Genomic DNA, 17610 nt, shown 5'->3' on the forward strand with positions numbered 1-17610 from the left:
GTTAAATCCTAGTGACAGAACAATGGTAAAAAATATTAAAAAAAATGATGTGATCAGGAATACATATCACTAGAAATGCTCAGATATTGAGATATAAAAGTTTTACAGTGGCTGCACTGCATAATTCAGAAAGCCAGCCTGGTCAGATAAGTGAATTCTAGAAAAACTGAATGCGAGAATTACATAGGAATATTCTTCTTACTGAGTGTCTCCCAGGTGAGATTTATGCAAGCATGCTTGAGAAGATGTTAAGAAAACTTGGAGAACAAAATGGGTTCAGGCCAAATTCAGTTCTTCAATTCAGCATTAAGAATTGAAGGGATACTGGATGATGGTTTGCTGTAAAATCAGATATAAGCCAAGGATGCTTGTTGTCATCATCACTGTTATTTTTCATCATATGTATTGATCACATTATGAAAAGTGGTATCAAATCTGATCTCAAAATTGGTGATATTAATCTCAGTTCTATACTTTTGCAGATAGTATTATCTCCTGCATGAGAGTCTTCATAAATAAAAAGACAAAGACTATGAAAATAGAAGCATCATCTCCATCCTGAATGGTCAACTTATAGAACAGGTTGTGCACTCTTCACCATACAAAAAGAAAATTTTGTATGGTGGGAAGTCAGCTGAATATGTTTATATTGAATAAGAGTGAAATTAGTCAAAACATTAAACTGACTGCATGCAAGACAGCTTTCAAACCAATTTTTAACTTACAGATCTGGGAGCTAGGGTAGAAATAAAAATTTGATCAAAGACCAGAAACCTCAAATATGAGAAAAATTTCTGTGAAAAATTAGGAATTGAACAGATGGCATCAGTGGTAGATTCATATATTGAAGATGTCAGGGGAGTGAATGGATGGCATCAGTGGCAGATTCATATTAAAAATGAAGATGTCAGGGGAGTGAACAGATGGCATCAGTGGTAGATTCATATTAAAAATGAAGATATTAGGAAGGAATTTGACATTGTCAGCATTTGGGAATGTGCAAGAGCAGTACATCTAAAGTTGTATGGTCATTTACACAAAATAGGAGAAAATATATGTTAAGGTTGTTTGATGCCAGAATTGATGGCTTGATTGATTGATTTGTCAAATGTAAGAATGAACAGTATTATAATCCTGATGGACAACAGACTAATTTGGAGGAAAACTGTTGATGGGAAGTTAGTAGTAATAATGTAAATTTATCATTTATTACTATCATATATCATGTACGTCCATTGCAGATACATATCTGATATTTAATGATGATGAAGATTTATTGTATTAAGTTGAACAGAAAAGCTTCTCATAATTTATAATTTATCCAAAAATTCACAAAACTCAGTCTAATTCTGAGTGTATTGTATCATACCAGAAGAAGATTTAATGAATTTCCTTCTGAATTCTGATTTTTGATGCCTTTATTTCGATCATGGATATCAGTTTAAGATATAGAATGTCTACAATAGATTCTACTGAAATGTATGGGATTGAAACTCTGCGTTTCTTAAAGTTTCCTTTCATATCCACTTATTTTCAACAAAATTTCTAATATTTTGTGAATTGTAAAGAATATATTTTCATCTCTGTCTCTAGCTGGTGTTTATCAAATTTCTTATGTAATTTAAGTGTAATTTAGCATACACTGAGCAGACTGTTCAGTCTGTGGGAAAAGAAAAAGAATTAGTGAATATCTGTACTGCATTGAATACCTTAAACTACCTCAAAAGTCAGGTCTCACACAACACAGCATTGACACAGAACACAGTGTCTGCTGGAATGGTGCTTACCTAATTCATAGAAGCAGCTTAACCTCTCTTCATTGAAAGTTCAGTAGCCTTATTATACTATTTGAATTTAAATTGAAATGTTTCTTTTTGATCTTGAAATTTGAGAAATTCTCCTCCTACTCTGCAAATATCAAAAATTATCAGTTATTTATTCAATTGATATGATTGTTCTAGCTTGTAGCCACTTGCTTCTATTGATTATTTTGTATTATGTAGGTTTGAATTGCTTGTTAATTCTACAGTGATTTTAGACTAGTGATTTTGGTATTAAATATTTGTGGCTCATATTAAATATTTGTTCATTTTAAATTTAATGCTGTTTCTAACCTATTTTACACTCTGTGATCCTCCATAATTAAGAGTATCTGTGCCCATCCATTAGCCTCTTCATTTTTCTTCATCTTCCTCTATGCGTTTATCCCGCTTCCAATGCAGGGTCCGCGTGTTATTTTTTGATGCAACTTTTTGTTAGTACAACTCCCAACCAGCCTGGGGGTGTGGGGTATTTTTTTTGACTGTAGCAGCGTGTGTTCATGAGGCCGGTTTGCCTGCTTGCGGGATTAAAAACCCCAGATAAACTGGGAGGAAAAAACTCTGCTGTCCAAGCCCAACACCTGCTAACTTGGCTATGGCTGAGAAAGATCCTTAAGTTCCTCACACCGTTCCTTCCCCAAGCATATGGTTGCGAAGTGCATAGCCACTAGGCTAACTGCATGGACCTCTTCATTAAACCTCTTCATTAAACAATTTTTAAAAAAATAAACTGTTGCTTTTGTTTCATTATAATTCTGAAATCTTTTGAAGCATGAATGAACTGAATTTTATAGTTTACATATACACAATCAATGACTTCTGCACAGTCTTAAATGTTTAGTCTTCCTTGACTAAAAATTTGTAAGCTATGTAAATCATTCAAAGATTCAAAATAATTTTTATGAATTATGCAGTTTTTATATCAGTTGGCATAACAGCATTTCATGTTTGTTTTTTTTTGTAGGCATTGGCATCATGATGTGGAAGACATTCATACAAAAGCGTTTTGAAGTCTTAGCACTTTTGATGGAGAAGGTAAATGTATTTGTAATAAATAATCAACTAATATACATAAGGAACATCTACACTTATATACTGTTATGAACATATTTTTTGTACATTCATGAAATATTTTGAATATAACCTTTTATTGTACTGTCATACTATAAATGTTGTCTCATATCTTCCCTCAATAATTTCTATTTGCATCTGGTCTACCTAAAAATATCATTTTTTGCTACTTACTGGATGGAGCTAACACTATCATTAATATTATTTAATTATACCTGGAAAAATATTCTTAGGCAATTTTTCTCATGTACTCATTCAGTTTGAACATTGCCCTTGTTTAAAAGGAGGCATACAGTAGAAACTGAGAGAGAGAACTGGAAGTTCATTAGTTAGATGGACTGAACTCTTCTGAGTAGCATCAAGCAGTCTTAGAGGCTTTGGGTGATGCTAACCATACCACACATCAGCAGTATTCCATGGTTGGGCTGTTTTGGGATTTGTAGTGTTATCAGTTGACAGGTGAAAATAGTGCCTTGAGTTGTGAAGTACATTTCCTTTTTGGTGTCTACATATGCTGTGGCTGAGATGTATTAGTCAAAATATGTCAGTCCAATAAAAGAAACCTGATGATACTTAGATATCTGAGTGAAAGAAAGTGATATGAGAAATTAGATAGAATGGTGTTTTGGCAGCATTAAAGTTCACAAGGTTATCTTCATCCCACTGAAGAATCTGAGTTTAGGTTATTGCTTAAATAATCTTGATACTTCTAATAATTCGAATAATTGGATGCTACCATCCAATTATTCGAATTATTAAAATAATTGGATGGTAGCATCCGATTATTCTAATTTATTAAATAAAGGTTTATCAAATAAAGAAGGAAAAAAATTGGATGTTCTGTCATCTGCAAAGTTATAGATAGGATTTGAAATCAGTGCATGCATTTATTTACAGAAGAAAGAGAGTGGGTGAATAGGGAATCCTAGGCTCCTCCTGCACTGGATGGGAAATTAGAGAAAAGGAAGTCATCTACATGACACATAGTGAGCTGCTAGAGGAAAAGGTTGTTGACCCATTTGCAAAAGTAGAAGTGAGTCCATATAATGGTAGCTTGCTGTGCAGAACTCTGTTCCAGATCTGATTTTGGATGCATTAGCTATGTTAAGAGCAGCCATGTGAGTTTCTCCATTCTGTGAATTAAGAGTGGTGAAAGCCATATTGTTGGTTTGTACATAGCTACTGGACCTTCAGGTGACAGTGGAGTTAGCCATTCACGAACTGCATGTGGATTTTGAGACAACTGAAGTAAGAGCAATTGTATAGTAGTGTGTAGGATGACCCCCCCCCCCCCTTACTCTCTCTCTTAAAATGAGCTAAATCTAAGCTTGTTTCTTTGCTACAGTTGGGATTCTCAGTAAAGCAGAAAATATTGTAGAGGCAATATATAATTAGTGATAATTCAGGAGCACAAGCTTTTGGTATAAAATTGGGGATGTACCCTCAGGACCAGATGCCATGTTATTATTATTATGTGACAACTCCAAGGACTCATCAAGGGAGGGCACCTACTCTACAACTCTCTATCTCTACCAACTATAGTGACCCACAACTACACTACCATCTTCTGCCCACTAGTATAGTACAAAAACTACTTCTTTCTTTTAAGCTTACATGGTAATCCGAATGCATTTTTGAAAATTATGGAGACAACTACCATGTTTGAATAAAAACTTTAGTTTAATTATATTAAAGTTTTTTAGTTTATGATTTTAGTTATATTAAACTAAAGTTTTTACTTAAACACGGTAGTTGTCTCCATAATTTTCAAAAATGCATACAAAAACTAGTATTTCACAGACAATTGCAAAATTCCATGCCCACAGTGGGATTCAAACCTGCAGCCTTTTGGCTGGAGAGCAGATACGCTAACCACTCAGCCAACTAGGCTGGCATAGCATATGTTCATATCAAAGTTATTCAGGATTCTTCTGATTTCTTTCTGATAAAAGTTTAGGAGTAGTAGGGAGTAAGTATTTATTTGAGAGAACATTTCTTCTTAAAGTGGGGGTGCTTTGTCTTGTTCATCAGTACATTAGAAGATAAGAATGGTGCCAATAAGTTAGCTTCTTTTATAGCAAAAAAAAAAGTTACTATACTATAGGAAAAAAGTTTTTACTATAACAAAAAGAGCTATAGTGACAACTATAGCACTTTTTGGATGTGATAGTTCATGGAAATATAAATAGGCAAAAGTTGTGTCCAGTGACCTTGACAAAGGATCAGAATGTATGACTTACTATTTTGAGCAGGAGGTAAGCTTGTAGCATTTGGGGGGGTGGGGGGGGATTAAGTCAAATGCTTAATTTTTTTTCCTTTGACTGCTTAATGCCACATACTTGAGAACAGACTTGGATAATGGTCATGAATTTTGAGTGGAATGGGAGATGGATAGTCCAACAGCAGCTGGACCATAGAACAATGGATTAGAAATCATAGAAGTCATTCCATTTGTTACCCTTGTAATGCCAAAGTACATGAGTCTGAGAATTGTTGGATTAAGGTTATTCCATATTGAAGAATGAGGAGACCATAACCTCATCCAAAGGTTTTGGATGAGGTTATGGTCTGAGTTATCTAGAGAACCACTGACATCCATAATGTATTTCTAAGGATGACTTGTTAAATAAAGCTTAAGGCTGTTGGCAGGATGGTGAGGGTTATCTCAGTTTCCCTGTTTGCTTAATCAGTGAAACCTGAGATGGGCAGGTAGTTTGAATTGTAAACTTTGACTTCTCCAACAAAGATGGTTTTGCTATTTGACATTTTGCCTGCAGAAAAATCAAGCTTTAGAAATAGATGGTCAAAGAAGTCATAATTATCAGAATTTGGAGACAGCAAATGAATGCAACAAGGTTTGATAAGGAAATTTTGAGACAGAGAAAATCAGACAAGGAGGATTCAAAGTTTGCATTCTCAGACATGGAATGTAATTTCTGATGAATCCACAGATGTTGTTGCCTTTTGGCAGAAGGAATTATGTAAAGTTTGGGCAGTTAAGGTGGATGGTAGTTAGTGGGGTCACAGTTGAGTTTTTTGTAAGAGCAATGTCTGGATCAGATGACTGCAGCTGGCAATGCACATATTTCCATAAATTTACAAGAGTAGGTACTTACTGTTAAAAAAAAAAATAAAAAAAAATAAATAAAAAAGGAGGAAATAAAGTAAAATATAGAAAGACTTTGTCAATAAGCCTTATTGACAAATGTCAAACAATGTATGTTGATGTTTCACACCAGATTCTGTCTTGTGGGATTTACAAGGCTGGTCTGAAAAGTTCTCGGCTAACAATGTAAAAACAAATTTATAATTTCAAAATTATTTTTTATTTTTCAACATAATCACCATTAAGACTAATACATTTATTCCAGCGATGCTCCAGCATCATTATCCTGTCTCTGTAGCGGTTCTCAGTAAGATCTGCAAAATACCCCTCTACATCTGAAATCACCTCTTGATTCAAAGAAAAATGCTGACCAGCAAGGAAGAGTTTTAGTTTTGGGAAGAGATAGAAGTCAGAGGTAGCCAAATCTGGGGAATAGGGTGGATGTTCCAACAATTCATAGTGCAGATCCCTTAATTTTCCCATTTCCAAAACACCTTTGTGGGCAGGTGCATTGTCCTGATGAAAGATGATTTTTTTCATCTAGTCTGGTTAAAAGATCTGAATTATATTCCCTAGTTATTGTTTTACCTTTTTCAAGATAATTAATAAAAATCAGTTTTATTCTTGTTAAAACGCTCCAAGCACTGTTCAGAGATTTTCATATGAGCGCATTTTTGATCTGCTGTGAGCAAGCGCAGCACCCATCTTGTGCAAAACTTTTTCATTTGCAATTCTTCATTCAAAATATATCCTATTCTTTTGAAATACCTGTAGTCTCAGCAATTTCATGCACTTTGACTTGCTGGTCATCCAATACCATATCATGCACTTGATCAATGATTTCTGGTGGTGTTACACTTTTTTGGACATTTTTCATGTGGATCATCTTCAAGGCTGCTACGGCCACATTCAAACTCGGCAGTCCATTTCTTAATTGTCAGAAATGAAGGAGAAGAGTGCCCAGAAACTTTTATGAACTTCGAATAAATTTCTTTTGCCGTTAAACCTTCTTTTACAAAGAATTTTATAACCACACGATACTCAATTTTATCTATTTCAAGGGATACAGACAACACTTTTGCTTCAGACAGCTGTGCAAAACAAACTACTTAATAGAATGACTTGCAATTTCACATGGATGCTTATGACAGATGTACCAACTTAGAAAAAAGCAAATTCTTGCCAATAGTGTTGCCATCTATGGTTGAGGCTGAGAACTTTTAAGACCACCCTCGTACATCAGTGTGTAAGAGATACAGCATTGAATATGTTGATGGAGGGAGAATCCTTTTTTTCATTTTTGTTGTGAGAATTACACTATTTCAGGGGTAGAGAAAGCCATTCATTATCAGGAGCAGTGGTCCTTCATATATATGCTGTTATCCTTACATGTAGTATAATATATCATTTTATTTTTTATCTATTTGGTTTGTTAACAGCAAAAAGAACTTGAATTTTAAAGTGATTGATCCTGTCTACATAGTCTATTGCATGCATTCTCTGATCTCCCTGTCATTGTGTGAGATAAAAAATACCAAATGTTTGGGAGGAAAAATTTTCAAATGAGATAAGCTATCTCACCTTTATTTGAAAAGCCCTTATAAAGATTTTTTGTATCTCAGGAGGATTTGAACCCAATCTTTCTAACTACAGAGTATCATCATTAACAGCTGAGCTATGGAAGCCAAATATATACATAATACAAAAATTGAAAAATAAAAGTACAAATTACTTTAAACAACAAGGAAATTGGCAAAAGGTACTTCACATTGTCAGTCAATGAGAATAATTAAATTTAAAGTATAAGCTTGTAAGGTCTTCCAGAGTCTTGTTCGTTGAATTGCTTAGACAGCTTAACCTTGAATAAAAACCTACATGGCTATTCTTTCTGTAGGCCTAAAGTTCTAAGTAGTTGGCATCAGATGGAATGCTCGATACACTTGTTTTTCATTCAGTTTGATAATGATGCAAATGATATAGTGGTCAAATTGCTAATTATTTCATTTAGTTTTATTAGTTATTTTTGTATCCATCAAACCTTCAAACATGCAAATATTTAAGGGCAAATATAGACATATCTGGATCTCTTGTACTGTCTCAAATCATGCATTAAATCAAGTTAAATTTATTGATTAATAAATTGTTAATTGAGACTACTACAGGAATTCTCTTATGCCAAATAAATTATGAAATTTTAAAACCAATTTAGAGAATGCATGTGGGTAGTGGTTATTCCAATGAAAACAAAAAATTGCTCTCATTCCTTATTAGAAATAAAGCTTCCTATACCAACAGCAGGATGTGTTATTTGGAAAGCTTTCTTTTTGATTCTCATTAAGTTATGCTGACATTCTTGGAGAGATTTTTGCTGAAACATCAGCAGCAGCAGCGTCTTAATCCTCTCTGCTCCTCTTGAGTTCCTTACCCAATAACATTAAGCAGAATAACAACAAATTCTGTTTTCTCTGAACAGTGCAGAAGAATACAACAAGCCTTTGATGTAGCAGAAATGAAAGCTGCTTTGCTTAAATTTTAAGATAAGGATCTGTTAAGGGAAGAGAAGGATCTGAAGATAATATTATCCAATGAAACAATATTATACAATGAAACAATACTTAGAATATTGGAAACGATAGCCATAAAATGTGACGAAAACTCAATAAATGTCCACTGACCCTACATAATCTCAGAGAGTTGAAAGCTCCACAACATAAAAACTAGGTCACGACTCCGACTAATAGGAGACAACACAAGTACACCAAAGACAGAAACGCCTAACCTATATGACATAGCATCCACTTCCCCCACGAGTTCCAATGACGACAGTTGTCGAAACAGCTCACACCCCATCATTTCCACCTCTAACTTTTTCCCTTAAATCCCTCCTCTTCCTTAAAAAATATCATCAGATCCTTCTCTCACCCTCCCCCCCTCCCAAAACACACTCTACCCACCCTTAATAATAATAATAATAATCATCAAATTCCTGCCATGTACCCACAAGGGGGTGTACAGGATATGATAGTACTACATGAAAAAAATTACATCGTTACTAACTTCCTATCTACAATTTTCCTCCAAATCAGTCTGTTACTTGTCAAGGCTTCAACATTATCAGATCTTATATTTCTATCATCTAAGGCACTTTGTACCGTATCAATCCACTTATATCTTGGTCTTCCTCTGGGTCGTTTTTCTGCCAACCTGGCAGAGAACACTTGTTTTGCTAATCTTTCTTCGTCCATTCTGTTTAAGTGACCATACCACCCGAGATTAGCTCTGCTAACGCATTCCTGGATGTTGACAATGTCAAGTTCTTTCCTAATATTCTCGTTTTTAATATGATATTGCCATTGATGCCATCTGTTCACGCCTATAATCTTTCTAAGGACTCTCATATCTGCGGTCTCTAGTCTTTGGTCAAGTGTTTTACTTCTGACCCAGCTCTCAGATCCATAAGTTAAAACTGGTTTGAACACTGTCTTGTATACAGCTAATTTAGTGTTCCGCCTAATTTCTCTCTTATTCCATATGAATTTATTCAATTGACTTCCTACCATACCAGCTTTGCTGATTCTGTTGTCTATTTCTATATTTAATTTACCATCTTCAGTAAAAATCGTGCCTAAGTAGCTGAAATGTTTCACTTGTTCCACAGGTTCTCCATTCACAACACAGTTGACATTTTCAGTGACTCTGCCTATTTTCATTGTCTTTGTCTTTTTATTGCTGACCTTCATACCATATCTATTACAACAGCTATTTAATTTAGTCAGAGAATCTTGCAGACTTGTAGCGGATTTATTTAGAAGTATAACATCATCCGCATAAAGCAAAGAGCTGACATTAACATCTCCAATTTTGATATCATGTTTAATACCACTTTCCTTCATAATGTGATCCATATAGATAATGAATAACAGAGGAGATAATGTACATCCTTGTCTCACACCAGATCAAACATTAAACCATCTTCCTGTACTTCCTTCAATTCTAACTGCTGACTTACAGCTCAAAAAAGACTACATATTGCTTGATATAATGACAGCCTCTATTTGGCCTGAATCCAGCTTGTTCTTCACCAAGCTTTTCTTCCACAATTCTTCTCGACCGTTTCTCAAGTATACTTGCATAGATCTTGCCAGGAACACTCAGTAGGGAAATACCTCTATAATTCTCACATTCAGTTTTATTTCCCTTTTTATATATGGGTACTATGAGAGCTCTACTCCAATCATCGGGAATTCGTCCCTCTGTCCAGGCTTTCTGAACTATGCAGTGCAGCCACTGTAAGACTCTTATACCACCATACTTCAACATTTCTGGTCGAATATCATCTACTCCAGCTACCTTTCAACATGTCAAGCCTTTGATGGCTTTTTCTACTTCAAGTAAGGATATGTATTCCTGACTGCATGCCTGGTCAGTGTTTTTTTACCACTGCGCTGTCATCACTGCTTGTTTCATTTCGCAGTTTTTCAAAGTAATTACTCCATACTTCAAGGATATCTTTTTCTCCCTTTTCATGTAAATTTTATCATTTATAACTCCTTTTACAGCACTCTTTCCTCCATTCCTAAGCTTCTTCAACAACCTCCAGAATATTTTGCCACCTTCTTGATATTTATTTTCTATATTCTTGCCAAGGTCCTCCCATGACTTTTGTTTAGCTAGTTTTACACAGTGTTTAGCATTTTTGCATTTGTCTCTATATTCTCTAAGAGAACAAGCTGACTTATTTGACAGGAACTTTTGATATGCTGTCTTCTTTTCCTTCACTGCCTCTTTAACTTCCTTTGTCCACCAGGGAGTTCTGATTTTTTTTATCCTTGCAGACAACCTCACCACATGCCTCTCTGGCAGAATCAATGAATGTTTCCTTCAGAGTTTGCCACTGAATCTCCAAGGTTTGATTCCTGTTCTCAAACTCTTTCATTTTTTCTTCAATAATCTTTGTGTATTTTAGTCTACAATTCACATCTGAGAGCTGCTCAACTTTTATTCACTTTAAAACTTTCTTACATGTTATTCTTTTCAGTATGAAATTCAATTTTATCCTGCTCAAGACTAAATAGTGATCATCATGAAGGTTATTTTCTTGATCATAAATTAGTAAATAATAATATTTTTTGGTTTACCGATCAAATGTTGATCAATTTTATTAACTGAACCAACTAGTTTCGCCACACTTATCTGTTGGCATCTTCAGGGCTTACATAGAGGTTTAAACAATCTCACAATTATGGGTAACTGCAAACTGACAAGAATTTTTTTTTACAGTTATTCTTGTCAGTTTGCAATTACGCATAATTGTGAGATTGTTTAAACCTCTATGTAAGCCCTGAAGATGCCAACAGATGAGTGTGGCGAAACTAGTTGGTTCAGTTAATAAAATTGATCAACACTTGATCGGTAAACCAAAAAATATTATTATTTACTAAATAGTAATCACTTCCAATTTCAAATCCTCTGTACACTCTAGTGTTCTGCACCAGGGAGAAAACATCACTATCAACAATAACATAGTCAATGAGACTTTTCTTATTCCTTGCCTCTTCTCTCCGTGTGAATTTGTGCACATTTTTATGTTGGAACATGGTGTTAGTAATAACCAGTCCATGTCCTGAGCAGAAATCCAACAGATATTTGCCATTATTATTAGCTTTGCTCTTTTCTCCAAATTTTCCCAAAATATTTTTGTATGTCTCACAATCATTTCCTACTCTGCTATTTAGATCCCCAACAAGGACCAACTTTTCCTTTTTCATTGTGTCAGTTGCTTTTTCTAAAGCGTCAAAAAATTCCTCCACTTCTACCTTAGTAGAACCTTCTGTGGGACCATAGGCACAAATAAGTCTCATTGTCCAGTTCCCCATTTTCATATTTGCCCACATTATTTTACTCGAGACTGACTGCCATTCAAGAAGATTAGCCTCGTATTTTGTGTTGAATACTAATAATAATAATATTTATACATATATTAAAAAACCTGGGTTTTTTCAAATAATTCCCACACATTACTTTACCCCCCCCCCCCCTCACACACACATTTCTCAAAAAAAAAAAAAAAAAAAACCTTCCTTTAACAATTGAACAGCATATGAAGGCACATCGCTGGAATAAGGAGACAAAACAACATCCAAAAAAAAAAGGTATGTCCAAAATTTCTCCTATTTTTATTCTTCATATATTAATTTTATAACACTTCAGTAATGCCCTAGAATTTTGGGTAAGGAGCCAATGACATTGTAAAAAAAGGGCACTCCTAAACGAAAGTAGGCTATGTTAGCCATTAAAATAAGAGTTTATTTTAGAGGAGTAACATGGGAATCTTCCCAGAAATAATACCCAAAATTCCCATTGATTATGTAGCTCGAATGTTAAACAGTTATATTTAATATTGGATATTACTCATGATGCAAGTGTAACAACCTCATTATCACATAAGCGACAGAACTGTGAACAGTGGTTTTCACTCAGTGAAATTATTCCAACTGTTGTATTAAGGGTTTTAATTTTTAGTGCTGCTTTCAAAATGGATGTTAAAATGGAACAAATGAAACAACAGTATAATGCAAAGTTAGCCACACTAATTTGAGAAAAGGCTTTGAACACCTGTTTTCTCTCTCTAGGGGAAGAGTGTTTAGAACTAAGAACCAAGATAACACTTAAACCAAAAAAAAATTAAAACAGTTTGATAATCAGAGTAGGAGATAATGAAAAACTCATTTATCCAGTTTCGGATAATTCAACTATAAAGTACTGTGTCACCACAGATAAACTTTTCAATATCATACATGAGATATGTCTTTCGATTGGATGATGGAAGAAATAGAATTACAAAAGAAATTAATAAGAAATATAAACTCATGACTGCAAAAACCATTATGCTTTATGTGAAGCTTGTCAAAAAAAAAAAAAAAAAAAATTGTTAGTGCTTGCACACGACTGAACTTATACGGATAGAAGCGAAGCATTTACCGTAAGATTTTCCAGTCTGTACCATAAGCCATATCAAGTTTGCGAGCTATGGCACAAGCGCTTGGACCAGTACTGGTTCCTGTGTTGTCGAACACCACAGTAGCAATGTCTATTACTGTCTCTTTTTGCGCTGCTTTCCGACCTCTGCCAGGTCTAACTCCTAGTGATCCAGTTTCTTTAAACTTATTGGCTCCGTATTGGTCATAGTCATCTCGCATGCTTCTCCCTACTGATGGGCAGGTGGAGGGGATGACAAATCTGTACGTGAGTTCTAATACCAAATAGGAAAATATATTTTCCATCACAGTAAATTAAAAAAAATTTTTTTTTTTTTTTTTTTTTTTTTTTAAAAAAAGACTTTTTTTGGGATCTACAGCTGCACTCAGAAATCAACCAAATTTAAATAAATATGTATGCAAGAAACTTCCCAAAATATGAGAAATATTAATCCTCCAAGATCCCAGTTTACAACCTTGGCCTCCTGCAAAAGTCCATAAAGTGTGCCCTACCTAGATAGAACTTTAGGATGATCCACATGTTTCATTTATTATTATGTTGCCTGTGTGGTTGTGTGTTCTCTTGTACTCCCTGAAGATGTCTCAGTAGTGATGGAGACGAAATATTTGAACAATTAAAATAGTTTTTAATCCTTTCTTGGAACTGTTAATACTCTATTAAACCTCTAATTTGTTCACTTGTAAAATCTCTCATGATATGTGAATTCGTAACTTATCATGTTCGTTTTTACATTTTTTTTTTGTTGTTGTTGTTGTTTAGGAGAATGTACTTAGAGAAATGTTAATTTTTGACTGAAATAATCTTTTCTGTAATAATATTGTAATGAGTCTTTGTTAAAATAATGTGGCTCATGTAATGATGTTAAATCAGTAAGTCTAATTATAAAAATAGTGAAGAATTCCAGGAATTTTCATAGATGGAAAATTTCCAAAGACGTGTGAAGAATGACGCCATCATGTCCAAAGGCCAATACTTGCCCATTTTCAAGAGATGTGCTCATGTGCACAAAGGAAGTCTGAGCATATATAAGGAAGGTCACCAAGGAGAAAATTTGTCTTGGGGTTTTCTAAGCCTTCTCTTACCTGGGTCCACTGTTGCACTAGGTTTGCTTTCAGAAATCTAAAGAGAAGTGTCGTGGGTTCTGAGTCTTCTGCCTGGATCTCTCACCATGTGAGAAGTATTGTGTCTATCATCTCGAAAGGAAAGAACTGCATATCACCGCCAGTTAAGGGTTCTATATGGTAAGGAATAATAGGCGATTCGAACAAAGGAAGAAATTTAGCAGACAGGAACGAGTCAGCAGATGGAAAGAAAGACAAGAGGAAGACTTATGTACAAAAGATTAATGTGAAAGACAGTGTGCTGAACAAGAATTGTAAGTAGTTATAATACTGTACAAGAATGTATGTCAAGTGTTTATGTTTATGAGATAATATATATTAATGTTGAATTAGGCTTAAACAAGGTATGCCTTATATTCAGTTAATGTTATGCTAGATTGTGAATTAGCATATAACTAAGGTTAGATTAGAAAGGATTGAGACTAGCAAGAGAATTATAATGACATTGTATACATACGTGAATGTGGATCATTCTGTAAATATTTCCTTTTGTACATAAGTTACATTTAGGAGGATCTGTCTCCAAGTTTGAATGGTTTGTGAACAACACATTGGACTGATTCTATCAATGCACTATCCTAAAAAATTCAAACCTGCATAAGATAGATGTTTATGGGATATATAATTAAGCTACAACTAATTTAAAGTAAGGATATATATATGTATAATGTGTATATATATATGTGTGTGTGTGTATGTATAATGTGTCAAAGAATGATCATTAACTCGGTTAACATATTTTTATTTTAGTCATTCAATTCTTCATAAAAATATGTGTGTATATATATATGTGTGTGTATATATGTATATATATGTGTGTGTATATATGTATATATATGTGTGTGTATATATGTATATATATGTGTGTATATATGTGTGTATATATGTATATATATGTGTGTGTATATATGTATATATATGTGTGTGTATATATGTATATATATGTGTGTGTATATATGTATATATCCCCCCCCCCCCCACCCCCCCCCCCCCCCACCCCCCCCCCCCCCCACCCCCCCCCCCCCCCACCCCCCCCCCCCCCCACCCCCCCCCCCCCCCACCCCCCCCCCCCCCCACCCCCCCCCCCCCCCACCCCCCCCCCCCCCCACCCCCCCCCCCCCCCACCCCCCCCCCCCCCCACCCCCCCCCCCCCCCACCCCCCCCCCCCCCCACCCCCCCCCCCCCCCACCCCCCCCCCCCCCCACCCCCCCCCCCCCCCACCCCCCCCCCCCCCCACCCCCCCCCCCCCCCACCCCCCCCCCCCCCCACCCCCCCCCCCCCCCACCCCCCCCCCCCCCCACCCCCCCCCCCCCCCACCCCCCCCCCCCCCCACCCCCCCCCCCCCCCACCCCCCCCCCCCCCCACCCCCCCCCCCCCCCACCCCCCCCCCCCCCCACCCCCCCCCCCCCCCACCCCCCCCCCCCCCCACCCCCCCCCCCCCCCACCCCCCCCCCCCCCCACCCCCCAATAAAATTGATCAACACTTGATCAGTAAACCAAAAAATATTATTATTTACTAATTTATGATCAAGAAAATAACCTTCATGATGATCACTATTTAGTCTTGAGCAGGATAAAATTGAATTTCGTATTGAAAAGAATAACATGTAAGAAAGTTTTAAAGCGAATAAAAGTTGAGCAGCTCTCAGATGTGAATTGTAGACTAAAATACACAAAGATTATTGAAGAAAAAATGAAAGAGTTTGAGAACAGGAATGAAACCTTGGAGATTCAGTGGCAAACTCTGAAGGAAACATTCATTGATTCTGCCAGAGAGGCATGTGGTGAGGTTGTCTGCAAGGATAAAAAAAATCAGAACTCCCTGGTGGACACAGGAAGTTAAAGAAGCAGTGAAGGAAAAGAAGAAAGCATATCAAAAGTTCCTGTCAAATAAGTCAGCTTGTTCTCTTAGCTGACTTATATATGTATAATGTGTATATATATATGTATAATGTGTATATATGTATAATGTGTATATATATATATATGTATAATGTGTATATATATATATATGTATAATGTGTATATATATATGTATAATGTGTATATATATATATATGTATAATGTGTATGTATATATATATGTATAATGTGTATATATATATGTATAATGTGTATGTATATATATATGTATAATGTGTATATATATATATGTGTATAATGTGTATATATATATATATGTGTATAATGTGTATATATATATATGTGTATAATGTGTATATATATATGTGTATAATGTGTATATATATATATGTGTATAATGTGTATATATATATGTGTATATGTATAATATGTATATATATGTGTATAATGTGTATATATATATGTATATATATATGTATAATGTGTATATATATATGTGTATAATGTGTATATATATATGTATATATATGTATAATGTGTGTATATATATATGTATAATGTGTGTATATATATATGTATATATATATATGTATAAAGTGTGTATATATATATGTATATATATATGTATAAAGTGTGTATATATATATGTATAAAGTGTGTGTATATATATGTATATATATATGTATAATGTGTGTATATATATATATGTATATATATGTATAATGTGTGTATATATATATGTATATATATATGTATAAATGTGTGTATATATATATATGTATATATATATGTATAATGTGTGTATATATATATATGTATATATATATGTATAATGTGTGTATATATATATATGTATATATATATGTATAATGTGTGTATATATATATGTATATATATATATGTATAATGTGTGTATATATATATGTATAATGTGTGTGTATATATGTATATATATATATGTATAATGTGTGTATATATATATGTATAATGTGTGTATATATATATATGTATATATATATGTATAATGTGTGTATATATATATATGTATATATATATGTATAATGTGTGTATATATATATATGTATATATATATGTATAATGTGTGTATATATATATATGTATATATATATGTATAATGTGTGTATATATATATATGTATATATATATATGTATAATGTGTGTATATATATATATGTATATATATATGTATAATGTGTGTATATATATATATGTATATATATATGTATAATGTGTGTATATATATGTATATATATATATGTATAATGTGTGTGTATATATGTATATATATATATGTATAATGTGTGTGTATATATGTATATATATATGTATAATGTGTGTGTATATATGTATATATATATATGTATAATGTGTGTGTATATATGTATATATATATGTATAATGTGTGTGTATATATGTATAATGTGTGTGTATAATGTGTGTGTATAATGTGTGTATATATATGTATAATGTGTGTGTATATATGTATATATATATATATGTATAATGTGTGTATATATATGTATAATATGTGTGTATATATGTATAATGTGTATATATATATGTATATATATATATATGTATAATGTGTGTATATATATATGTATATATA

At 34.2% G+C, this 17610-nt stretch overlaps 1 protein-coding gene across 2 annotated transcripts in view; it reads left to right on the forward strand.

The window, feature by feature from the left end:
• The window catches only part of Rab3-GAP (Rab3 GTPase activating protein), a 732105-nt gene that overhangs the window by 547648 nt on the left and 166847 nt on the right, over positions 1–17610 (forward strand). For both annotated transcript variants that reach the window (XM_090399255.1, XM_090399256.1), the window contains one exon: positions 2785–2855. In XM_090399255.1, the coding sequence (XP_090255381.1) occupies positions 2785–2855 (71 nt within the window). The remainder of the gene's footprint in view (positions 1–2784; positions 2856–17610) is intronic.

The sequence above is a fragment of the Typopeltis vanoorti genome, chromosome 10, assembly GCF_054136105.1.
Source record: "Typopeltis vanoorti isolate ZY-2024b chromosome 10, IOZ_Tvanoo_1.0, whole genome shotgun sequence".
Classification (NCBI taxonomy): domain Eukaryota; kingdom Metazoa; phylum Arthropoda; class Arachnida; order Uropygi; family Thelyphonidae; genus Typopeltis; species Typopeltis vanoorti.